Genomic DNA, 25,761 nt, shown 5'->3' with positions numbered 1-25,761 from the left:
TTTGAGTTGGGATTTTGTTCCCCCGTCCACTTTATCGGTGAGTGTGTTCATGCGTCTGCAACATCATCAGTTTCACTCAGTTTCCTCCTGAGAAAATGTTAAAATGCTGAAAATTAAAAACATGTTGAACAACGCATTTCGTGTTAGGAAGCTACACGCACGCAAACTAAGTATTTAAGTTAGCGTAGCGTTTGTTTAACAGCCATTCGCCACGTTTTCTTTAAAGAGATATAAGGAGGTAATTAACCTCTAATGACAGAAACTTAAACTATTCCAACTCTGATGTTTTTCATTTTAAATCAGCCCCCTGCGAAATCTGCAGCCTGAATATGACACGTCCATGTAGATGGATGTGCAGCTGCAGCCTCCTCGTCCCGATTCAACAGGTTACTTTGAGTCTGCGGCTGATCGTGGTTGTACATCACGCAGTTACTCACGCTGCTCATGTTGTTAGTTTAACCTATTAACCGCGTCGTGTATTCACCGTCAATCTGAATGTGTTTATTCATATCTGATGCTGATGTGGGCTCAGCTCCAACACAGAGAAATCATTTGGTTTACAAATGCAGCTGAACAAAGGGGTATGAGTCTTGTGTGTGTATGCAAACTGTCCTCATGAGAGAATAAACCTTTTAAACTCTCTGGAGGGAGTAACGATGGGTTATCGAACTGAGAATCACTTCAGCTGTGCCTGTGTGCCTGACATTCGGCTGGATTTGGATTAAAAGCACGAGAGTGACGGGAGAAAAACTAATTTAAACATCGAAATGACATTGATAATGTTTCCAGTCAATGGGATGCTGTTTAAAGGTCTATATTCTCTTCATTTGTCGCCATTTGTCCCTCAGATGTCTGTAGATTTTAAGGAAAGTCGACTCTGAAGGCGAGGAGGACAACTCGAAAGCTTCACGATGGCGACCGGAGTAGCAGCATGGCTCCCGTTCGCCCGGGCGGCCGCAATCGGCTGGATGCCTGTCGCCAACTGCCCCATGCCCGTCGCACCGAGAGACAACAGCAAGAGACAGGACGAGCTGATCATCCTCAACGTCAGCGGCCGTCGTTTCCAGACCTGGAGAACCACGCTGGACCGCTACCCCGACACCCTGCTGGGCAGCTCCGAGAAGGACTTCTTTTACAACGAGGAGAGCAAGGAGTACTTCTTCGACCGCGACCCTGACGCCTTCAGGAGCATCCTCAACTTCTACCGGACGGGGAAGCTGCACTACCCTCGCCACGAGTGCATCTCAGCCTACGACGAGGAGCTGACCTTCTTCGGCATCATCCCGGAGATCATAGGCGACTGCTGCTACGAAGAGTACAAGGACAGGAAGCGGGAGAACTTGGAGCGGCTGCAGGACGACCAGGAGGAGAACAAGGACATGAAACTGCCCAACATGACCTTCAGGGAGACCATGTGGCGGGCCTTCGAGAACCCGCACACCTCCACCATGGCGCTGGTCTTCTACTACGTCACTGGTTTCTTCATCGCCATCTCCGTCATCACTAATGTGGTGGAGACGGTGCCCTGTGGCTCCACCGCCAACCAGAAAGACATGCCGTGTGGCGAACGCTACACGGTGGCGTTCTTCTGCATGGACACGGCCTGCGTCATGATCTTCACCGTGGAGTACCTCATGCGTCTGTTCGCTGCGCCGAGCCGCTACCGCTTCATGCGCTCCGTGATGAGCATCATCGACGTGGTGGCCATCCTGCCGTACTACATCGGCCTGGTGATGACCAACAACGAGGACGTGAGCGGCGCCTTTGTGACGCTGCGCGTGTTCAGGGTGTTTCGAATCTTCAAGTTCTCCCGCCACTCGCAGGGCCTGAGGATCCTGGGTTACACGCTGAAGAGCTGCGCCTCAGAGCTCGGCTTCCTCCTCTTCTCGCTCACCATGGCCATCATCATCTTCGCCACCGTCATGTTCTACGCGGAGAAGGGCTCCAGCTCCAGCAAGTTCACCAGCATCCCGGCCTCCTTCTGGTACACGATTGTCACCATGACCACGCTGGGGTGAGTGACAGACATACACGCTGTGAGCATCCTTTATCTCATCGCTGTGTTTGTCTTTGACTGAAACACTAAATGCATTTGTTTTTTTGTGAGTACGTTCCTGAAGGACCTTGAATCACAGATTAGCCTGCCTCCGTACTTCACTACGCTACAGCTTATTTGAGGCTGACAGCGAGAGTAAGGACAGGAAGTGAAGCATTTATCTGGCTGCATCACTTAGAGCTCCCTGAAGAAGGACGCAGCGTTTAAAAACACACAACACGTCTGATAATGAAAAGATGCCCGTTCACACGTTTGTGTGCTTTATAAATAAATGTCTCATTAAATTTAGCCCTTCTGAGAAAATGAGGCACAAACTGTCTGCTGACCTGAGACACAGACAACTCTGTGTAACTGTGTATGCTATAAACTATCAAACCTCAATCTTAAAATGACCCCACTCATTATTATATTTAGATGAATTTGTTCAGTTTCATACAAATAGATTTTCTGTCTCCATTTGCTCCTAATTGGAGCCCAACACAAACACCGCGTTCATGTCCCGATGCACCGAGTCTTAAGAAGGCCTCGTGAGGAATCGCTTTACCTGCATTATAAAGACAGATCTCTGCTGAGCGCCTGAGGCGAAGTGTCCCGCGAGAGAGCCTTTGTCACCTTTATTATGATTCCTCTCTTCTTTTAATGCTTCACACGAGCACGCTGAGACTCAGAGCCATGAATATCAGGGTGAACTTGAAAGTGATCTCAAAGTTTGGCTCAGTGAAGTACTCTATTATGAACGCACAATGGAAGAATAGTTATGAGCTCCCCGAAAAAATCAATTATTCTCTCCAGGCCTCCCTGCTGAAGACGGCTGTGAAGTGTAACTCTGCCGTCTGAGATAAAACGGGACGATTCTGTTATTCAAATGAGTGAAAGATGTATTTCTGAGGATACGTGAGTAACGACCGTCACACTGATCAAACAGAAACAGCTTTAAAGGTTTCACATGTTTTCCTTCCTCTTGAGTATTATCCGATTCTTCTTCCTGTCCTCGCCGGCTGTGAACTGATTTAACTTTGGAGAATATCCACTTCATTCGTCTCTCTGTTACTTTCACAGAAACTGTTTAAGAAAGGTTTAAAGACTTCCTGTACACATGTTCATGTTGAGTTTGCTTTAATGTTATAATCCTAAAGATCTGCATGAAATCAGGTCCCGAGTTTGATGCTGTAAATGTAGATACATCTGCAATACATGTACTTTCTATAATCACACCTCTATTGGCGATCCTTATGAATTTCAAATATTCGATTTGTCAAAAATTGTAAAAGTTAATGTGACTGTTATCTTAAAAATATCTTTCCATTGTTTTACCGGCGCCCGGTTGTATTGCGGGACTCCCACCAGACGGTCGCTGTAGCACATCTGAAAGCTGTTTCATAACCGCCATTAAATAACAAAAGAAGGCATTAGCGCCAGGTGTCGGTGAAACCGTCATCTGGCGGAGGCCAGGGAGCTCGCTAAACTGCACTTCCTCACTCTCACACGCCGCCTCCGATGTCACGTCTCGTTCAGAATCGTCAGGTTTGAAATGTCGACTGAAGATGTTTCAGACGATCCACCGGTATATTCTCGTCGTGTTTCAGATTCTGTCCCGCTCTGAGCCGTCGCCTGCAGAGAAACGGTCGTATTTCACTCCAGCGTCTCTGGCTGGGCCGTTCCTTTCAGAGGGATGGGCGCAATGCATGCTGGGTGTTGTAGGAATGTAGAATGGGCGAAAACAAGAGCTGTTTGTACGACTTTCTCCACAGCTGTGGCCATAAAACGATAAAGTTGTGAAAAAGTCAGCGCTCTCTCTCCTGTCAGCGCGTGTTTGCGTGCATGGGGGGGATAATCACGTTTCCCAGTGATTATCTAAGTGTTTAGCTTGAAATGCCCGTCCCTTCTACACTTTATTTATCGTCGTGAACTTGAATGAATATTGGACCATTTAACTTTTTTTTTTTTTTTTTTTTTGACTTGCAATTTTCATTATTTATTTGTTATGAACAGGGACACACAACAGGCCTACAGTATACAGTAACATAATCATCATCCAAGAAATAATGCATGACAATGAAATCAAGACAAATCATGTGCATCCTCTCAGTCTTCACATTGGCACATATACAGCAGCGAGGTACCTGCCCCGCGTCAGAAGGTATTTTTCTGTCCTGCATCCTGTAGGTCATTCTTTCATGCTGCAACATTGCTGAATTCAGACATCCAATCCTGAACAGGTGGTTCACCGGGTTTTTTCCAGTTCCTGAGAATGATTTGTCGTCCAATCATAAAAGCAGTCTGTATGTATCCAATGGTTGTTGGATGGTGGACAACACTTTACTGTCTCCTAATATAAATAACTATACTATACTACAGAACACAAATTGCTTCTTTATGACTGACAATGTAACAGTGAATCTTCTTCCAATAGTGATTAATCTTAGGGCCTGACCATGATGCATGTACCAGTGTGCTTTCATGTACCATTTAACTGTTCTAATCTACATTGCTAACAAAGAAACTGTGGAACAGAGATGAGTGCCTCAGTGCCTACACTGGTGTTCTTGCTTTTTGTGATGTCATCAAAGAACATAATAAACCTGAAAGCCTTCTCCGTCTCTTCCCAGACACAGACGGCTCCAGCTCTTTTACTTGTTTCATATCAATTTAAACAGGAAGCTCTTAAAAAACGAACTCTTCTGGACATTTTGCTGCCACACGGCAAAGTGTTGTTACCCTGTTTTTACCGCAAATAGCATGACTTACTGGGGCAGTTAATTGGGGCGGCTGTGACTCAGTGGTAGAGTCTGTCCTCTCCCAAACAGAGGGTTGGTGGTTCGATCCCCAGCTCCCTCAGGCTATATGTCGAAGTAGGCAAGACACTGAACCCCAAATTGCTCCCCGTGGCATAGCCACTGGTGTGTGAATGGGATTAGTACTGTTTGACTTTACATGCCATCAGTGCCATTTAATGACGACGTCAACAAACAACAAGCAGCGCCGTGTTCGCTGTAGGTTGTATCTATGATAGTTTTATATTTTATATCAGTTTAAAGAGAATCAAGCAGAAAACGTTCTCAGCCGCCCGGCCTCTAAATCCTGTTCAGATTGTGTCGAGTGCTTTATTCTCTGCAGTGTTGATTATTGAAAGTGACGTGCTCACAGACTGACAATACCAGACCGGGGATGTGTGGGCTGCTGCACCTGATACGACCATGAACAACATACCTGATGATACGACCTTGAGTTGCTGTATTTGATAAAACGTTGTATAGAAATGCCAGTGAATCCTGAACAATGAGTCTGAATGTGCAGCCGTCATGTCGGACACACGACAGGCAGCAGCTCTGAGAGTGTCCAACATGATGATCCTCATCGCTGGCCAAGGACGGCCATTTGCATTCAGGAGAAGCATCAGCTGATGCGTGTTCAAGGCCCACGCAGTGTTCTGTGAGGGTTCAAACTGAACATGTTGTCTCCATTAAGACACCTTTTTTTTCCTACAGGTTTGTCAAATATATAAAATCCAAGAGGAAGAAGTTTGATCAAACTTCTCCTCTCAGACAAAAGACTTAATTTTCTGTTTTTTAAAACAGGATCTGACGAACGTTCATGAAGTCATTGAGTTCAAATGTCGATAAAATAGATTCTAGGTTTGTTGCTGTAACGATCTGAATGTGCTCTGTCAGTGCTCAGCTGTTTGCACCACATTTTACTCTGATCAAAGCAGCAACATCCCAGGCGTCCCCCTCACTAACTTAATAAATAAATAAATATGTGAAACAGAAAGCAAACAGGTACAGTACCGCCTTTGTTCTGCAGAACTCCAACCCACACGGACAGAACCAAAGTAGCTGAAGACAAAATATGTTAAAATTCTGGTGGTGCGGTTCAGTGTGAGCCCCTCGCCCTCCCACCGTCCCTTTAATGTGCAGCGAGAGAGAATGATCTGTGCGTAACGGCGTCTGTACTGGCAGCCAGCAGCCGGACACAGAGCTCACTGTTCCCCCTGCCCGTCGATCTGTTCACCTGCTGCAGGGACATATGCTCAGGTGATGAGGTCACACGTTACCCATCTGCCAACGCACATAAAAGACCGCGGGGGACATCTCAAAAGGACGGCACATTTCAAAATCGTGTCTGTGTTCTCCTGGGCGTGTTGAATTGTTCCAAAGGGATCTCTTTCTCATCGTCTGTACTTGTTTACTTTATCCTAAATGTGTCCAACAATGTGTAACGCCCTCTGAGTTTTCATTCTGTGTAACTTCCACTCATGAACGCAAGTTTTTTAAATGTAGGTATTTATTTATTTATTTATTTATTTATAACATGTTTAAAATGACAACATAAAAGAAAAACAAAATAACATTCAGGCAAATAAGGAAAATCACAATAACGGCATTCTTTCTGAGTCTCAGTTTATAACTAAAGTCTGTTTGAAAACGGTGTCGGATGAAGTGACACAAACGTTCCTCGTCCTGCCCGCTAACCAGACAAAACATGTAACAACCAAATCATATTAATAACACAAGATACACACTCGTGATATTAGTCCAGTTTAACTTTCTGTCGGCTGCATTTTTCTCACAGCGCCTCGCCCGTTTCACCGCCACCTGGCGCTAATGCTTTCTTCTTCTTTTGTTATTTAATGGCGGTTAGCAAGCAGCTTTCAGATGCGCCTCAGCCACCGTTTCCAATGGAAAAGATGTATTTTTCAATAGTCGCATGAACTCTTCACAGTTTTTATAAGAAAATACGATTTGAATATTTGGAAATCAAACGTATGAGAGAAAGATTTAAAAAGGAAAGGCCTCAGAGGCCGACTCACCTGAACTTAAAGTCTGCAGACGGAGCTGGAAAAATACCTCGTTCCCTCTTCCAACCTAACTGTGAAAATCCCCGGAGTTATTTTCCCAGACTTTGAAAGTTTCCTTCAGACATTATTCATAGAGACACATATGTCTCTGCTCTTTCTGTGTCAGTGACGTGACCTTTAAATTAAAGATACGTACGATTTCCATGAAATCAAGCTTCTGATACAATCTACCTGCCATCCATTGAGCTGACACGCCCTGCCTCCCTCTCTATGTAGTCGTTTATAGTCTTTGAACTGTTCTTAGGCCTGTGAGAAAGTTCCTTTAGTCTATAAACGCCCGTTTTCAGCGCTGAAATCTGCACGTGTGGGATTCATGATTGCCTTCACTTGCACAAGAGGATCTAAGAAGAAGTGCAGCGTGTAATCCAGCACCACTGATTCTTATTTACCTCATTAATAACGGCCTCACGGTTAATGTCTTACAGCTCCATCACAGCAGTTAATAACTCAGAGTGGCGTTTAATGTATAGCAGTCTGGCATGTCAGTGTTTACGTGTCACCACAGCCAGTTATGGAAAATGCATTTAGACAAACTACACGTGGTCATTTTGGGCTTTTTCAGCAGACCTGGTTTCAGTACAGCAGCAGGTAATGGAGCGTGAAGGTGTAGCCACCCGAGAGCTGTTAGATGAAGAGTTACAGGCGACAGGCCGCACACCCCCTCCTCCTCCACAGAGGCAGTCAGACACGCCGTCCCCGCTGAACGCTGGTGTAGTATCACTTGTGTCGACATGTGGCAGAAACACTGAGCGACCAGCAAACACACGGACGCATTAATTCAAGGTTGAGCACTCGTAAGCGTGAAGGATTTTAATAAACTAATAGGAGGAATAAAACTAGAGGACACTTGAGAAGACGTTCTGCAGCATGTGGAAAAGTTCTGAGCCGACTGTGAGCAGATGAATATTCAGCTCCCAACATATTCACTGCTTTTGGACAAACAGACTTTTTACTGTTTGATTAACAAACAAGAAATCTGTTTGACTCGTAATCTGAGCAGAGCAGATTGTTAGCTGTTAGCTGTTAGCATGCAGACGTCTGTTTATAGAGATTAATAAGAAGCTGAATCGTCGTCAGATCACGCTGATGGAGCTGTGATGTCGTCACGGTGGATTACGTCCCGCCTGCTTTTGCTCTCCACACGGACTGTTTGTCCCGCACACGCTGCAGCCTGCTGATACGTGATTGGTCAATATTACTCGGACTACAAGCGTACTACAAACGGAAACCAGAACACATGCCGTCCCTGCCTACAGATGCTACATTTCTATCTGTAAATAGAGATTAGTAGGTGTGAATGTGAGCGTGAAAGGTCGTCTGTCTGAGTGTCAGCCCTGTGATTGGTGATCAGTCCATGGTGTAACCCCGCCTCTTTCCCTATGACAGCTGGGATAGGCTCCAGCCCCCTCCACGACCCTGAACAGGATAAGCGGGGTAGATAATGGATGGATGATCTATTGTTATAGATTTGAATCATGCCACATCCCCAAAACATCCATTTAATTTTGCAGCTGTAACATGACAACAACAGCAGGGTGAACAAACACTCAGTTATTGCCTCAGACCTGTTGTGGCCTTGAACCCGCCCCTCCGCGTCCTCTCCGTGTCTGCGTGAGTCCAGACATCGCAGCGCAGCACTTTCAGGGTAATGGTCTGGAGCTGAGGGAGGTGATGTGGGGAAAAGGGACTGACTGGCTGTATAGTCAGCCGTCTCTCTGTCCAGGAACAGGGCTGTTAAATCAACCTCAGGTGGCTGATAAAAGAATCTGGATTGAATCTCAGCGAGGTGTGCTCCCCGCGGCTGCGTGCTGACGTTTTGCCGCTGCTGGAGGCGGATGGATCCGCGCTCATCGGCATCAGTGGGACCGGATCGGAGAGATTGATGAGGAAGGAGAAAGCCCTCCATCCTCCTCTCTTTCTCTCCCCCTTCATCCCCCGTGAGTCTCCCGGGGGAGCAGCTATTTTGGGAACACAGGCCCTCGCGTGAAAGGGAGTTATCTGTTTCATCTACAATCTCGTCCAATCAGGCACAGCGAACGGGAGCGCCCGTTTTTACCTGCATGACAGGTGCGCTGGAAGCGAAGGTTTGCTGGCACGCCACCGGCTCTCCCAAGTCTCCCCACGCCTGTAAAAAAACATTATTAACCCAATAATGAGAGAAATATTAATGAGGTGTGCATTGAAATCTGACTCTGGAGTTATAATTAGAGTTCCTCTCCCAGTTGTAGAGTCCCGTCCTGGACGGAGGCTCGTTCGGAAGCAGAAAGTGAGAGAAAATGTTGTTATGCATGTAGGTCATGTTCCCATCTCTGCCTTAATCAGTGGCTATATATAATCTGCTTCTTTCTTCAGAGAGACTTTTAGCTCGCTCCCCACTGTGTTCTCCGCTCAACATCTCTATTAGTCGATGAGGACCGGGCCGAGGGGCCAGAGGCAGGGAGAGAGAGGTCAGACGAGGCCCGCTGTGGGTTCACAAGAACTCGAAACAGAGAAGAAGGTGGCCGAAAGTTACTTTCTTTAACTTTTGTCTCAGGTTTGTTTTAGCGTCCACGTAGAACACAGACCACCCCAAGAAAGACTGGAGCATCAGTGACTTCAACACATACCAGGAAGTGACATTTGTTTATGTTTGAGCAGGCGCAGTCAGTCTGGCTCCGGGGAGCAAAGCAGGAAGAGGATGTGTTGTAGAACCTGTTTGGAGTTCTGGAAAGGACTAACACGTTGTCCTGCTGATAGAGGTGTCACTCCTGAGGGCAGTTACAAAGACGTGTTATATAATTAAGAGGACCTCTTCAGTGGAATCATTTTCAAGCAGCGTTGCTCTTTTTAATCATTGAAAGGTGAAGTACACAACTCCTCACGGTCCACTCGCTCTTCTGTCTGAGTGTGCCAGGAAACAAGTCCAGTGTTTAGAACCAGTGACTGTTGAGAAAGATGGACGACGCGTCTCCACCTCCTCTCAGCAGAGCAAGCGCTGCCATCCTGCACATTTGTCTGCGCAGTAAGGGTCGGCGTGTAGAGCTGCCATGTTGATGTCATAAATCAGCAGGATAAGAACTAACTATAATGACAGAAACCATGTTTGAGAAAAATGTATGTGACGTGTATTTTGATTTTATCGTTTGACTCATGTCCCATCTGTTTACATGGAGGAGGCGGGATTTATGAGCTATACTGCAGCCAGTCAGCAGGGGGCGATAGAGAGGGTTTGGCTTGTCTTTAGGGAGCTGTCATGTCGGCCATCTTTTTATACGGTCTGTGGTTTAGACGGATCCCTCGACCTGTAAATGTGCAACAGACAAAAGAGCTTAGAGCTGCGAATAAACGCAACAGGTAGTGTTCTTTGATTCCTGCTGTTCTCCCTCGTCCACATCCTGGCAAGAAGATCGGAGCTGCAAGTCGAGAGCGATAAAAATTGCCCAACATAATGAGGCTAACTTACCCCCAGGCAGCAGATGCTCTGGGTATTGCTTGTTACTAGATTCTTGTTTGGGTTGTTTCCATGGCAATGCTTACGAATGAATTTAGGAGGGGAGGAGCCTTAAAGGAACACCTGAGGGAGGGGAGTATTTGTTTAATTAATTTACAGCAAAATGTTTTTATAAAAAGTGAAACACAGCTTCCTTCGGGGACTTCATCTGATTGCTTGTTCATTCAAACAGCCGCCCATAACCCCCAAAAACACCAGCTGAACTTCTGATTGGACGAGCTGGAAACAGAACGTTTTAAGCAAGAGTGAGCAAAACCATGATTCTCACCGTTTGCCTCTCAGTCAGTTACAAACCTGCAGACATGAGTCTGTTTTAATGCACTCAGATGTATTTCCACACACACAGTAAACACTTCTTTTTGCTCCTCTCCTGCATCAACTGTTCCGCTCCTGTTTGCTTTGATCTTCTAACCGGCTGATAAGCTGTTTGTCTTTAATTTGCCTTGAAGTTTGTGCTCCTCATGAATAATTTAAAGCATGTAAATAAGGTTAATTGTCTAACTTGACCGCTGATCTCTGCAGCACGGTGGAGCTTGAATTAGAAAGTTTAGTGACAATAAAGGCAGCGGTAATCTCAGGCCGGTTCTCATGAAAGGCGCTCTTAACGGCATTCTGAGCTCTGTGTGAAGGGATTAATTAACAGTGAAGGAACAAAGCCTCTCATGTTTAACAGTTAATCAATCGTCTGTTTGAGTATTTTAGCTAACAGCCTTCATGTTTTAGGACGGAGCATGTAAGCAGTCTGAGGTATGACTGTGGGGTTAGTGCGTCGTTTCTTTACTTTTGATTAGCTCGATATTTAAATATTTCTATTATCTGTTCATTGTTTGCGTGCTGGATGGTTTATGTTTACAGCACTGGAAATAAGGCATAATTGGTAACTGAAGTACAGAGTTTGAATGGCCAATTATTTCCACAATGCCGTTGTTGTGTTAATAATTCAGGATGTGTGTGCCGTGCTGAAACGGAGCCGGGATGACGAGCTGCGTAGTTTGTAAGTGGGAATGTTCTTTCACACAAATCATCAGAGGTTACATATTGTGCTGCGTTTCTGTGGCAGCCTGCTTTCACATAGAATTAATGGGCTATTTTGCTGCCTAGCTGAACCCCTGGGGTCAAAACGAGTGCAGCTTGTAGGAAATTAGAAATATTCCTGCCCTTATCGGGCCAAGTTGCTCTTGGAGCCAATTTCCCAACACAGAGTTCTTTAATAGAAACCTTTCTAATGATAGCTGTGGAATTTAATTTAGCTCCAACACGGCTTCATTTAACACCTAAACTCATTTAAAAAGAATTAAACTTGTAAAGGATAGTGGTGTCTGCGCGCTTAACGACCTCTGCTCTTCCTCGCTATTTCTCACTCGCTCTCTAACTGGTGTGATGAAATGACCAAAGCCTTATCCCAGTGCGGCAGGTGCTCACACCCACAGACACACACACACTACCCTTAATGTACACACACACACACACACACACACACACACGTGCTGACCACTAGTTTTGTGGCAGTAAACGACAGAAGTCTGCTGATAACTCTGCAGCATTGTTCCTTCATTTAAACTGCATTAACAACCGAAAGATGCTGATGCTCGAATGCAACATTTGCACAAAACTCATCCATTAAATCTACAAATCACAGACGTCTGCATGAGCCACGACGCAGGCACAAAGCTGTGGCCTCAGTTTGGCCTCTGAGGCCCGAACGTTACTGCAAACTATTGCAAAAACATTATCTTCTCAGGCTGCAAGAACTTTATGTTCTGTACGATTTATTGTGATATGAAAAAATACAGGAAATTATAGCAGACAAACACAGTGTGCTTTTCTGTACATGTACAATTAAATATTCATACTTCTTATTATTCAGGACTTTGAGTAAATTTTATTCTAACAAAACCAAATTTCCTACTTTACCACATTCTGCTCAGCGACTGTGACATCCGCATGACAAAGTGGAGAGAGTTCAGGTGCGTCTTTATGAAATATACAAACAGACTTGTGGGCTTCAGAGTCATTATTTATGCTGCATGTCATCAACCATTTTTACTGTTCAAATGTATGTTTACTCAGCGTGATCAGCCCGGTGACAAAAGCTTTTTTAACGACAGCTCACCGTCTCCTACTTCCTGTCGGCGCAGACAGCCTCACGCCGTGTGTTCGCTGCAGGTGTAGCTGCTAGAAGTAAACGCTCTGCGGCATGACCGCTCCGTGAACGGCCCGTTTGTGTGGCCACAGCCTTCTCCAGCACATGGGGGGGGGGGGGTGCCACTGGTAACGGGAATACGCCCACTCCGAAGCAGCCTGCCGTAACCGAGCATCTGTCTTCATCATCCCGCCGACATTGCGTGTGACGGCAGCAGCAGCGTCACATGCTTGTTTACAGGCAGGCGACACACAGACTCTTCAGCTCAGCGGTCACGTCACTCTGTGCTCTGGTGAAGAGCTGCGCTAATGTGACGTCACACAGACGAGATAAGTCGTGAAAAACGAGAAAACGCCGAGTTTTCCTTTTGCACCAAGCAGCAATGTCGCAGCTCCTGCGTCACACGTCCTGTGGTAACACATTGCACATGTGCACATCGCAGTTACGATGGTTAAACGATTAAAAGTGAAAAGGCATGAATGTTTTCCCAGCTGTGTCTCAGGAGATGTTGACTTACAGTGGGCAGCTGAACACCACATACTTCATTAAAAGAGCTCAAAGGAGCGTTCACACCTGAGCTGAAATCCCACAAAGTCTTCTGGAGCATTTTCTGTGTACAAAGTTAAATATATCAGACGTATATTTAATGCCAGAGGGCATCGTGAGCGCTGCTTCTCTTATGGTCAAAGAGGTTTGGAAACTCTCTCCAGCAGGAACCCTCGGGCGGATTAGGAAGCTCTGTGTCCAAGCATTCCTGCAACTTTTCAAGTCTGACAATCTGACATTCACACGCACTTCACTTGTGATTAGCCAGCTGTGCAGACGTGAGGAGGAAGCCGGGGGTAAATCTTTGTAACTTTCAATGTGTGCACGAGTGAAACACAAAGAACGTCTTCCTGGAAAATCAGTCTAAAAATATGAGCTGCTAAAAACGATCCTGTGTGTTTCATGACAGCTCGGTCCACGTTCCATCCTTTGAATTCGGCCACTTGGATCAGGTATAAACCTTCTTCCACTCCAGCGTGTTCAGAACATTTGTTCTGTAGCTTTGTACTGCTTTCTAACAACAAGCAACACACAGAGCTTCACTATTCCTGCTGCAGAAGACTTTATATTCTTTAGAAAAGTGTTGATACATTTTTGCATCTGCAACTATGAATTCATTGATCGGACTTCCAGGCCACCAAGGGGATGGTAAAGAAAGCTCCTCGACTTTAGTTAAAAAAATTGGCCTTGAAGTCCAAATAGTTTTGATGTATAACAAGTACGTTTACAAAGGGGTGAGGATGGTGTCTAAGTATAAGAGCAACAAAAACAGCAACAAGCAGCAACGCCCGAATGCTAACGTTAGCCCCGTGCGGCTAGCAAGGACAGCAACGGAATGGACGGAGGGGAAGAGTCCGACTGATCGCCAAATCTTTTGTTTCAGTGAAGTTGAAGGCGCTAGACGTTTGGCTTCACTTTAAGGGGGCTGTCATGTCAGCCATCTTTGTTATACATTCATTAGCTGGGGCCCCAAGTGGTTTGTCCGTACAGGTGACATCTAAAAAATGATTCTTTATATAAATATATTAAAAGCAGCATATTTTAATAAATATATAATAAATGCTTTGCTGCACAACTTTTTCGGTGCCTTTCGGTGGATCTTCTCACTGTGTTTAGCAGTTAATGTTTCAAACCATCAGTGTAATAACTTATTAAGTTTTAATTCATGTACTTAACTCCTTTATCTTCACATTAGTCTGAGAAGCTATTTTGGCTCCAGTGAACCGTCCCTTCATCCACCATCAGAGCGCTGCAGCAAGTGTTTAAACAGTGTCCTGCTCTGTCACTGCGCTCCAATTTTTGTCTTTTATCTCTTTCCTTTCATCTCCGTCTCTTCTTAGCTTTAATTGTTTCGGACTCGTCTTCTGCCAGCGAGGTATAATGACTGTTTTTGCTACTTGACTCTGGATAACAAAGCCCTGAACACACTGCAGACAGTCGAGCAAACACCAGCAGCTCTAACCAGTAAAGCATGCACTCATTTTATCATTAAACCCACCCGACAGCCTTCACACCTGTGCTTTGCTGTTTAAGCAAATATTATAAACCCGGTAACGCATGTATTTTTTTTTACCTTAATAAACCACCTGAAGGTCCTTTTCTGATTGTAATGAAGTCATATAAACGTCAGCACAGGACGCTGACAGCGTCTCCATGCTCCTGCAGCCGGGCCTGATTCAGGCTGCGATCAAGAGCAGCTCCCGACTCTGATCTTTCTTCTTGCTTTCCACATCAAACACAGAGACGAGGCTGCTGCTGTGAGTTTGCTGGAGCATGCCAACGCTTGTGAACCAAAAAGCAACTGGAATTTAATGTTATGGGACAAAAAGTTGGCACATTCAGCAACACGCTGCTTTTTAAGATGCCTGTTCTGTAAATACCATAAATTGTCTATGACAAAGTTTATTCAGTCTCATGTTTGATCCTGACCTTAGAGGGAGACGTGGTTAGCTAGCTCTAGGCTTCTGCTGATTGGCTGTAGGATTGTATGTCGGCAATTAAAAGGATGTTTGTTTTTCTTACACAGATATGTAGGGCCTTTTATCTAAGAGACAATAACACCTGTGTCCTCCAAATGCAAGCTCCACAAAACTCTGCTGTCGACATCTATCCATTATCTTTACCACTTACCCTGTTCAGGGTTTTAGTTCAGTCGTGTGATCTATACGGCATTTCCTCTACTGTTTCTAACAACAAATTTATCTTTAAAGTCGAGCTGAAACTGCATTTTGAGAGTATCTAGCTTCCGTATCGTGACGTATGTCCGAGTGAAACAGGACGTGCAGGCGGGACATATCATTAGAGGGATTTGATTTGATCGTTGAGAAGTGGGCGTAGACAGACGTTCTCCACAGCGCAGTAGCTAGCTAACTGACCGAGCGTTCTTGGTGCTCTGCGGCTAAATGTTGCAGATTGATTGGTTGAAATTGTTTGGTGCTAACTTGGTGCTAACACGCGTGAAATTTAGTTTTACCGGAAGAAAAAAGGATCGAATTTTGATATAAGAATACGAAGAAATGGATTCTCTGTATTTTTTTTGGCCTATATTGTCAAACAGATGCACAATGTTAGCGGGGATGTGATCTAAAAGGATTAAAATGACATTTTTTATTTCACCTCGACTTTAATTAGCGTGAGGAGCCTGGTGACGGTAACTATTGGAAACAAGTCTCCTACTTCCTGTCGACACACACAGCCTCACGCCGTGTGTGCTGCGGGCACGTGCGCTCCATGGATGGTCCGTTTATGTGACCACAGCGTGAACCAACACCAGGACGAGGTGTCGCTGAACGGGGATACATTCACTGAAAACGTAACTGAAAGGCCCTGAGAGCGTAACCTAGCCAACACTGCGTGTGACAGCAGCAGCATCGGTAACTGGCATTTAGTCATTTATTTATTTTCTGTTAGTCTGTTTAAGGAATATTTAAGATTCAGTTTGATACCATTTGTGTTATTAATGTGTTTTTTTTACCAGGAAACGGCAGAGGAAACATGGATTGATTGTAAGTTGTTACATATGTTTGCCTGGCCCTTGAACATCTGTGCGGTCCTGCATACTCTCCACGTGCCACGGCCGGTTTGAGTTTAGTTTTGTTAGTTGATGAGTCCAAGTCGCCACTATAGGGTGTGTTTGTGTGACTGAATGTGGCGCGCTAAGGCCAACAGAAAGAATAACAGGTGTGAAGATGATGATGTGAAATGTAGGTGAAGGAAAAGGCACAGGGAAGAACACGAGACGTACGATACAAAACTATTGTCATGGGACGGCAGACGGTACTGAGACAGAGCAGAGCGACGGAGGAGACGTGATGCCGTCTCGTACTTTCTGCTTCATGCTATCTCAAGATGTTTGTATCAGGGCACAAAGGAGAACCTTGAATGACACGGCGTACTATGTACCTGGAAAGAGCGGGTTATTTTTAGATCGTTGGTCCTTATCTCAATACACAGCTGGCACGGGTTGGGCGTGGAGAAAGGTAAAGAAAATGTGCTAATAACCTTCAGTGTGCTGTGAAGGAGGAGGCAGACAGAGACGAGCCGACACTCGAGGTTAATATGACGGTAAAATAAAAGAGAGAAAAGGAAACTTTTATGATTCTGTATGAAGTGACATGTAGAAGTGTATGTTTCACTGCCTGCCTGCGCGTGTGTGTGTGTTTGTGTGTGTGTGTGTGTGGTCTACCTTCGCCCGGGGAGCATATGCCTCCCTGACATCATAAACAGCAGCATGTTTATGTTTTCCATTACAGACTCAAACGCAGCTCTAGGATACAGACTCCTGCCTCCTTCTCACCTCACATTTAAATATCAATTTATATGCAGGCAGAGTTCAGCACACGTTCAAAGAAAAGGTAAAGCTTTGCTTTCCTTCTTTTGAATCCACTATTTTCTCTCTCAGTAGTGAAAGACTTGATGTGTCCGGAGATCCATTAACAGATATGAGGTCTCTGATTGGACGGTGAAAGCAATCAACATGAGGTTGTGGTAATAAGAAGGCTGTAATGTTTATAATGTGTCATCATCAGCGTTGACGTAAGGCAGAAAGGTGACCTGAGCAGCCGTTCGTAGTGATAACATGTGACCTGAGCTCGTTTGTCTCTTTGTGCTGATAAATGGGAGAATATTCTGTGTCGTCCAGCAGGGAGCCAAGCAGCCTTATCGTCCACATCCATCTTCATACCATGTTGTTTGTTCATGCCTGTACTGGAGCAAATCAAACAACACATAGATGTCTTTTACTTCAGAGACAGGCCTGTGAATCAGAGGCGGCTGTGGGTTTATTTGAAATGTTGAATGTTTGCAGACCTGCAAGTTTTAATTTTGTAAAGGAATGTGTCAGGAAAGGGGAGGGGGGTGGGGTGGGGGGGGACGCAGGTGCAGACCCAGGGGTGTCTCAAAGTTATCCCAGAGGGATAAACACAAAATCGCAGTAGCGATAGATTGGAAAGGGGAGGAAAAAGACAAGGAAACTGTATAGAGCCGCTACAGGCTTCCTTAATGAAACAAAGCACTAAAATGTTTGTTTATAAGATTATTTTTTGGGCATTTAGCTTTTATTTATAGGACAGCTGAAGACGGACAGGAAGTACTGGGAGGAGAGAGCGGGGGAAGACATGCAGCAGGGGGCCGAGGGCGGGAGTCGAGCCTGCGTCGTCGGCTTAGATCAGTGGTTCTCAAACTTTTTCTGTCAGGCCCCCCCTTAGGAGAAAGAAACATTTCCAGCCCCCCCGACCCCCCTGACCCCCCCCAACAAATGGTTTAACTTTTATTGACAGAAAGTCATCGTGACCGTTCTTTTCACTTTTCTCTGAGTCATTTGCTGTGCAAGAAAAACCCAACTATTTCAATGGCTCCATCAGACTTTTTCAAATAGAAATATAATAAAATGTGCAATAACTTTCTCAGAACAATAACAATAAAGTTCAATCAGTGTTTCCGCTACATACATTTTGCAGTGGCGGCCCTGAAACAGTGACAGGAGTCACAGGACGTCAATCACACGTGAAGTCATGGCAACCAAATATAAACAACAGCGGGACCAGTTTACTCCTCACAGTGTTGTAAGGGTAAAAAGCTCTCTGTCCACAAGCATATGAATTTCTGTTATGCAATCTAATCCAAACAATCATTCTGTGTATCTCCGTACGTCCCTGCTGTAAATGCATTGATTGTTGCTGTTTATAAAGCTGATAAAAAGGTGCAGATGTCATTTGGTAACAATCGATCGCTCGTTTTGATCGCTACGTCATTAATAACGTCCCTCGTGCACACGCGGCTCACGTGCTGTTTTGAATTGCGAGAGAAAATATTTAACTTTTGTAACTTAATGAAACAGACGGCTGATGAGGGCAGAGACAGACAGATGCAGACGCGTCGTCCATCTATATATACAGTCACTGGTTGAGACAGACATGAAAGGTGCACCAAGACACAGCAGAAATCGTATATGGAAATAAGTATATCAAATTTATTTATAGTATCGCTAAGACAACCCGGTGTTACACGGTGGGCGTTACAATAACATCCCTGTGAACACACTGACTATCATCACAAAGTAAACTGATTTTATGTGTAAGGCCTTTCATTGGTTGAATGATGAGTAAAAAGGGGCGTCGAGTTAAGCCAACAGCCTCGTACAGCTGCCGTAAAAGGAAGTTAGGATGGCGGGCTGACCTGGTTTTGACGGCTCCAGCTGTGAGGTTTACAGTGACGCAGCTTTTTGAACACGGAGTGAGGAGGTGCTGAAGAAGGGAGCAGACGTGTCTCTGTTTGCTGCTGAGCGTGTTGATTGCAGAATCAGGTTAACAAAGCTTCAGATGTCGGAGTCGTGTCGGTGTAGCGTTCAGCTGATGCTGTGTTGTGTGTTCGGTGCTGTAGACTCTGTGATAGATGAGCAGTAGTTATTTACACAGGAGCAGGCTGCAGTTAGGTAACAGGCCTTTATTCCCATGTAGCCTTCAATCATGTGGTACAGTGGGTTACTGCAGTTTTAAAAAATGTTCATTGATTTTTTTTTCCAGACAATATTTCAACTTGAGTGACGAGTACTCTTCACGTGTTTGGACTGGAACGCAACAGAACTCCAACACCGCAGACAGAAACACATTTAAACTCTCGCTGTTCCTCTGAAATATGACAATGTGCTGATCTCTGGGCTCACAGGGAGTCAGGAGGGTTTTAGAGTTGAGTTGCTGCCAGCTCGTTGTAAGATGCTCAGCTTGTTTTTAGTCCTTCAGCATTCATCATTCACAAGGCTTTTTTCACTGGGAATCGTCCGCAGATGTCTCCTCTCCAAAACAAATAAATCTTCTTTTTAAACCAGTAAAACACTGAATAAAGCACATTCCCTTTATTATCACTTTTTCTAAGACTCTTCGGCACGGCCTCGGGGGGGTGCAAGCCAAGCTGCCGCTAACTTAAACTCGCTACCTGACTAACTTCCTTTGGTTAAATGAAATAGTGACGAGACACTGATGGATGGCTGTCAAAATGTCCCACACGTTCATACTTTCATACAGCAGCGACACAGCGGACTGTTCTCATTGACAGAACGGCAAATCGTGAAGTCCCTTTCACCTCAGTGTCTGTTGCAGACAGAGAGAGCAGAGCGGAGACAGCCGCGTCACCTTGGTGCTACGTTTTGATTCAGTCCCGACCTGCGGACTGCTGGCTGAGCTCCAGACCGCCGACCCGCGATGGACGTCCAGAAATGTCTGAGAAAGAAAAGTAGAAATACAGACGAAGGGCAGATCGTCTGCAGACACAGACAGCAGCTCACACGTCTACTGCGTACGAGTGATGAGTAAGAGGGAATCTTTAATATGGAAGTCCCGCTCGTTCAGCCTCACTGTAAACAGCCTGTCCGATGAGCCGGTGTGTTCAGTGACTGTTTTCTGTTGGAGCTCTGAGTGAAGGTGGGAAATTAAAAACAGGAAGATTTAGGGCCTGTGTCCACGAACGCTGGCAGCGCCCACAACCGGAAATTCAGAGCGCTTCTCACCGACGGTTACTGTTGCTAGGTTACAAAAATGATCAGGCGGCACTTCCGCTTCCCTCAGTAGTGACCGTTAAGTCTGTTTTAAATCGCTGTGTGTGCTTAATATTTGCTTTCATTCAAGGAAATCTGACAAAGAAAACATGGTGGACTCGTGTCCCGGCGTCAGCAGCGGGTCTGCACATGGAAATTATACCCTCAAAAACATGAAAGGATTAGCTTCACCTCCGCCATGGTTGTTGACAGAGTCAAGAGTCCCTCCTCTTCTTGATTTTGATTGGTCGGTGAGGAAGAAGTGGCACTGACGAGCGTGGCGGTGTTCCACGCTGAGGGCGTTTTTTCGCTGAGGATGCTGAACTGCATTGACCTGCACGCAGGCCCTCACTCATTTTTTGCTCCCAGACTTTTCTTTTTGTTGCCGTGGTATCGAAACAGGTATCGAGTATCGTAACAAAACCTGGATTTAAAAAAGGAAACTGACCTTCCATGTTTTGTTTTTGTTTTTGGTGCAGCAAACATGAACCCTCAGCAAACCTCGACATGTGTCAGTATTAAAAAAGTCCAGGGTGATATTGGCTTTAGTTGCTGTCGCACACTGACGGGCTCACTCTGTTGACACTGTAGCATGCAGTGTGCTCGTTATGGAAAAACTCCACAGCAAAGCAAAAATAAACAACCACAAGCATTTTACACGTTCTACCACTCGAGCAGCTTCAGGCCTCCATGAAAGGCTCCATTCAGAGCTGTTATCCTCCATCAAACAGCCGCGCTGCTCCGTTCTCCACCGCGACAACATGACACATCTCTCCTGAAGTGAATCAACAGCTCAGGATGCCAATTATGTTGACATCTCGGGGCTGCGGTGACCTCTCCGTGTCCTGGCAGAATGAGAAGCCTGTGTGAGGCTTGTTATCCTCACATGAGCACCACTTCCTGTTTCAGGACCGGTGTTTGAGTTCAGGTGAAGCCGAGTGCAGGAACATTGTTACTGAAGAGACAAGTCCCTGTTTACCAGCATCACTCTCAAAGTTTGTTCTGCTTTTTACATCAAGTTCAATTTAAAGATGGAAACTTCCCGACGATAAAATGTACACAATAAAATCTAAAACAGAATAAATATTATTTTGTCTCCAGCCTCGTTTAATCTGTCAGCTGGGAAACATTCAGTCATCTGGGGAAGGGTTCGTTTTTGTCACAGAAATATTGCAGTTCAGATTTTCTTGGCGAAATCTGTTAAGTGAAGTTCTTTGTTTGTTTTTCACAAAACGTTTCCCCAGAATTGATTCATATATTTATATAAACTTAAAAAATCTCCTTATTCTTTCCTTTCGTCTCTTTATTGTTTGAATTGTTATTGTTGATAACTCTTAATATGTCTCTGTGCTGTTTTACACGCCTGTGTTTGCAACACGTCCCTCCTGAAAACAAAGAAGGTTTTTTCACCACTAAATCGACACCAATTCATCTGAGGATAATCTCTATTTACAGATTCTACATAAAAAATGTAGGTGTGCGACCAGATTTGGTTTGTAGTATGTTTGTAGTCTGAGTAATATTGATCCACCACGTATCAGCAGGCTGCGGTGTATGCAGGAAAAACAGTCCACGTGGAGAGCAAGAGCAGGCGGAGCGTAATTCGTTGTCAGCGTGATCCCGGCTTCATCAGCGTGATCTGATGACGAATTAGCTTCCTTTTAATCTCTATACGTCTGAATGCTAACAGCTAACAATCTGTTCTAGATCTAAAACTTCAATTTGAGACAAATCTGCTTGATGCTGATTTTCCCGACTTCATCGAATGCATCAGAAACGATGGCTCCGCCCTCCGTCCAACAAACTCGTCATGTTAAAGAAGTTTTCTCCTCTTGAGGACAGACCTGACAAAGCTTCATGTTGACTTGTTCCTAATCTGCATCATGATGTTTGTTTTTGGGCTTCATCCTGCTGAAGTAAGCCGGAGTGCAGCCTCTGTGTAACTTCCTGTTTACAGATGAACAGGCGCTCCTCCGGGGGGTTTAATGAACCAGGAAATGATGGCATTTATTTTGCTAAATTCACTTGACTCCTGTTCTGAACACACGGTCGCTTCTCAAGCTGCCAACTGGACTGTAGATAATGCAGCGCACGCAGAGGGACGCCTCGGCAGGAAGTCGTTTATCGCTAAACGCTGGCTTCACACCCAACGCGTTCACCGTTGCTCTGAGAGGCTATCTCGTCTTCAGACTATAGCCGATGGGTTCTGTGGATGATCTGAGGGTAGTTGGTAGCTAACTTGTTAACTTGTAAACGCACACTGAATGAATGCTCATAGTGCGATAATGATGGATACTGCTGCCCTGATCATCGGACAGATCATTCAGAAAGCCGCTCTGTGACTCTCAACATGTGGAAGTCGTTTTACTGGACGTGTCTGTGACTCCTCTCCTCCAATGACTCGATCTGACTCGATCTCATCTTCATGCTGCTGGTGATGCAGCACTTTGAAGTCTGTGTTCATAGGAGACGTTTCCATCTTCACGGGACAGTCTGCTCCCGACACGTTTGATATATGGATGATTTATAGACAAACTCTAAAGATTAATCACAGCTCGGTGTGTGAGAGAGACACTGGGCTCCCCAGGTGACCACATGTTTATTTAGAAGACGACGGCTCACACGCATCATGTCACCATCCTTAATTTTATCACATTTTTCATCATCCTCTGCACGTACTGTATGCATGCTGATAAGAACAGCCATTAATCTCTTTCTAGCTGATAATAGACATTGATTTTATTTAAATCCAGCGACAGTTATTTATCTTACACACAGGGCTGAGGCGCTGAGTTTTTCAGCCTCAGTCAGATGAAGCAGGTTTGCCTTCTTTTGCTATTAATTTATGGATATTGTGTTTGTTTATAATTTTGCAGACAACAAGGATTTAGCTTTGGGTGTAGCCCCTTCTCTTTCCTTCTTTCTTGTACATTATACGTGCTGTTATCTAAAGTTTTTATTATGTATTGATAAGAGTTTTTAAGAGCAACAGACAGGCGGCTCTGCAGAAAGCAAACAGGCCCCTTCAGAGCCGCTGGGACGATGAACACTGTCTCGTTATGTGTAATCATAGCTCTCTTTTACTCATCTAATGTCAGGTAGTTATTGACTTGAGTGGACCTTTGATGTCTAAAGATTCATCGTTTGTGGAGCTTCTCAGAGGGCGATGGATAGTATGTAAGTATGGAATTGCTTCTTTTGAATTTAGGCTGGCGTCTTCGTTTAAAATGTCAAGGTGAGAAGAACGTAACCAGAGGGATATTAAATATTACCTTCAGGGCCACCGAGGAATGAAACACACACTTAAATTACGGGGAAAAATACAGCAAAGATCCTGCATGTCGGCGTGTTTAACAGCAGAACAGCTTCTTGTGTTGGTCTGAGGTTAACGTTCACAGGTATGAAAACTTCACTGACTGTAGTGATTGTTTTAGTTACGTCTCCTCTCGCTGTTCGTCCTCCACTCTGCTACAGAGCTGTCAATCATCATTTTGACAGCATCAAATAACTAATTAAAAGTAGAAACATTTGGACATAAATCAGCAGGATAAGAACTAACTATAATGACAGAAACCATGTTTGAGAAAAATGTATTTGACGTGTATTTTGATTTTATAGTTTGACTCATGTCCCATCTGGTAACATGGAGGAGGCGGGCTTTATGAGCTATACTGCAGCCAGTCAGCAGGGGGCGATAGAGAGGGTTTGGCTTCACTTTTAGGGAGCTGTCATGTCGGCCATCTTTTGCCTGTGGTTTGAACAGCATAGTTATAAACCATCTGAACAATCAGGCCAAGATTCTTTTCACTTTGACAATCTCACACATTTGAGCTTTTCTGATCTCTTCTGTCGTCTTTAGAGATAACTTAAACTTTATTATCCCAGAGGGGAAACTCTTTTTCACAGACTGTACAAACATACATAGACTCCAAATAAACATTGACAAAGTAAACAACCACTGTGCAAAACAAGGCAAAACAAAAACAAGACATGACACTCTCAGCGGGGCCTGTTGTTCAGGGCCGCTATCACTGCAGGAATCAGGCTTTTCCCAAACCGAGCTTTCCTGCACCTTAAAGTCCGGTACCTGGTCCCTGAGGGCAGCGGGGTGAGGTGGTGGTGCAGTGGATGTGTAAAGTCCTGTTCTATTGTGTTTGCAATGCGTGTAATGGCCCTGTTATTGCAGTCTGTGAGGTTGGGTGTGGGTAAACCAATGATTTTTGCAGCAGTGTTGGTGATGCGTGTTAATTTAGTCCGGTTTCTGACAGAGAGCATGTTGTAAAAGCAGGTGGAGCAGTCCAGTACAATGGGTTGGATGATGGTTTGGATAAGCAAGCAGCAAGTAGCAACAACCACAGCAAAGATGTTTTACTCACCCTGCTACCTTCATGCAGGTTGCCTCTCAGGACACCGTTTCTGCAGGTGTGATCTTGTGTTCCTTGTGTCCCTCAGCCCTTACAGAGTGTGAAGACATAAATGTGAAAGAGACAAAATATTAATAAATTAAGATGATTAAGAAAAACCTTTTAAAGCCATCCTAATGTAACTGTAGCTTTAATGACAGATCAAACGGATGAGTAAATTGACCCAGTGATGAGAGCGTCTCATAATAAATAGCAGCTTGGGCGGCCAGATTGCTTCTCCTATGAATAATGAATAATCATGTACCATGAATGTTCGGTACATTCATCTGAATCTCAGAAGCCAACAATAAAACAGGACAGTGATGGACGTCTGTTTGGCTGCAGAGAGCTGGATCATAACGAACATGTAACAGGATGTCCAGAACATTGCATCAGTTATTTCACAATAAAAGCCTCCAATGTTTCAACATCTAATTTAGTTTTCTCTTTTTCTTTTTATTCTTCATTTTAAGCAGGAAGTTTTGTGATGATCATTTTGTGTTGAAATTAGAGACACACTGTCCAAGTTCTGCTAATGTACGTGTGTTATTCTTTTAGCAATCATCAACTTTGAATGAAGTGACATTATATTTTGTCTGAATAAAGAAAGCAGGGTGCACGGTGGTGCAGTGGCTCTGTCGCCTGACAGCTACGAGGTTGCTGGTTCGAATCCCAGTTCAGACGATGGGGGCCTGTCTGTGTGGAGTCTGCATGTTCTCCCCGTGTGTGCGTGGGTTTCCTCTCAGTACTCCGGCTTCCTCCTGGAAACATGCTCGTCAGGTTCATTGGTGACTCTAAAGTTGCCCGTAGGTGTGAATGTGAGTGTGAGCCCTGTGATTGACTGGCGATCAGTCCAGGGTGCACTCTGTCTCTCGCCCAATGACAGCTGGGACAGCTGGGATTGGCTGCAGCGCCCCCACGACCCTGAACAGGATAAGCGGTGTAGATAATGGATGGATAGAAGCAGACATGATTCTGTATCATGGCAATAAAGACAAGTGCTGTCTAAATGATTCGTCACAGAGACATCCAGTCATAGACTTCCAATCAGAGTTTATTTTACAATAATTGATAATGTTTAACAAACCACTATATGCATCAATATTTACATTTTGTGGCTCAGTAAATTGCCTTTGAATAGATTTTTGTCTTTAAACTTTACTTACAATAACTTCCTGCTAACAACAAATACCCCAAACACAGTGCACCGTAATAAACTTCCATCCATCGTCTGT

General features: G+C 44.8%; 1 protein-coding gene across 2 annotated transcripts in view; it reads left to right on the top strand.

Moving 5' to 3' along the window:
- Window positions 1-911: 911 nt before the first annotated feature.
- Window positions 912-25,761, top strand: part of LOC138606102 (A-type voltage-gated potassium channel KCND3-like) — a 98,919-nt gene continuing 74,069 nt past the window's right edge. For both annotated transcript variants that reach the window (XM_069678561.1, XM_069678562.1), the window contains exon 1: window positions 912-2,014. In XM_069678561.1, coding sequence (XP_069534662.1) covers window positions 912-2,014 — 1,103 coding nt within the window. The remainder of the gene's footprint in view (window positions 2,015-25,761) is intronic.

The sequence above is a fragment of the Semicossyphus pulcher genome, unplaced genomic scaffold (genome assembly GCF_022749685.1).
Source record: "Semicossyphus pulcher isolate SPU_LCO1_2020_fin unplaced genomic scaffold, fSemPul1.0.p SCAF_3, whole genome shotgun sequence".
Taxonomy (NCBI): domain Eukaryota; kingdom Metazoa; phylum Chordata; class Actinopteri; order Labriformes; family Labridae; genus Semicossyphus; species Semicossyphus pulcher.
This window is presented reverse-complemented; position numbering and strand designations above follow the sequence as displayed.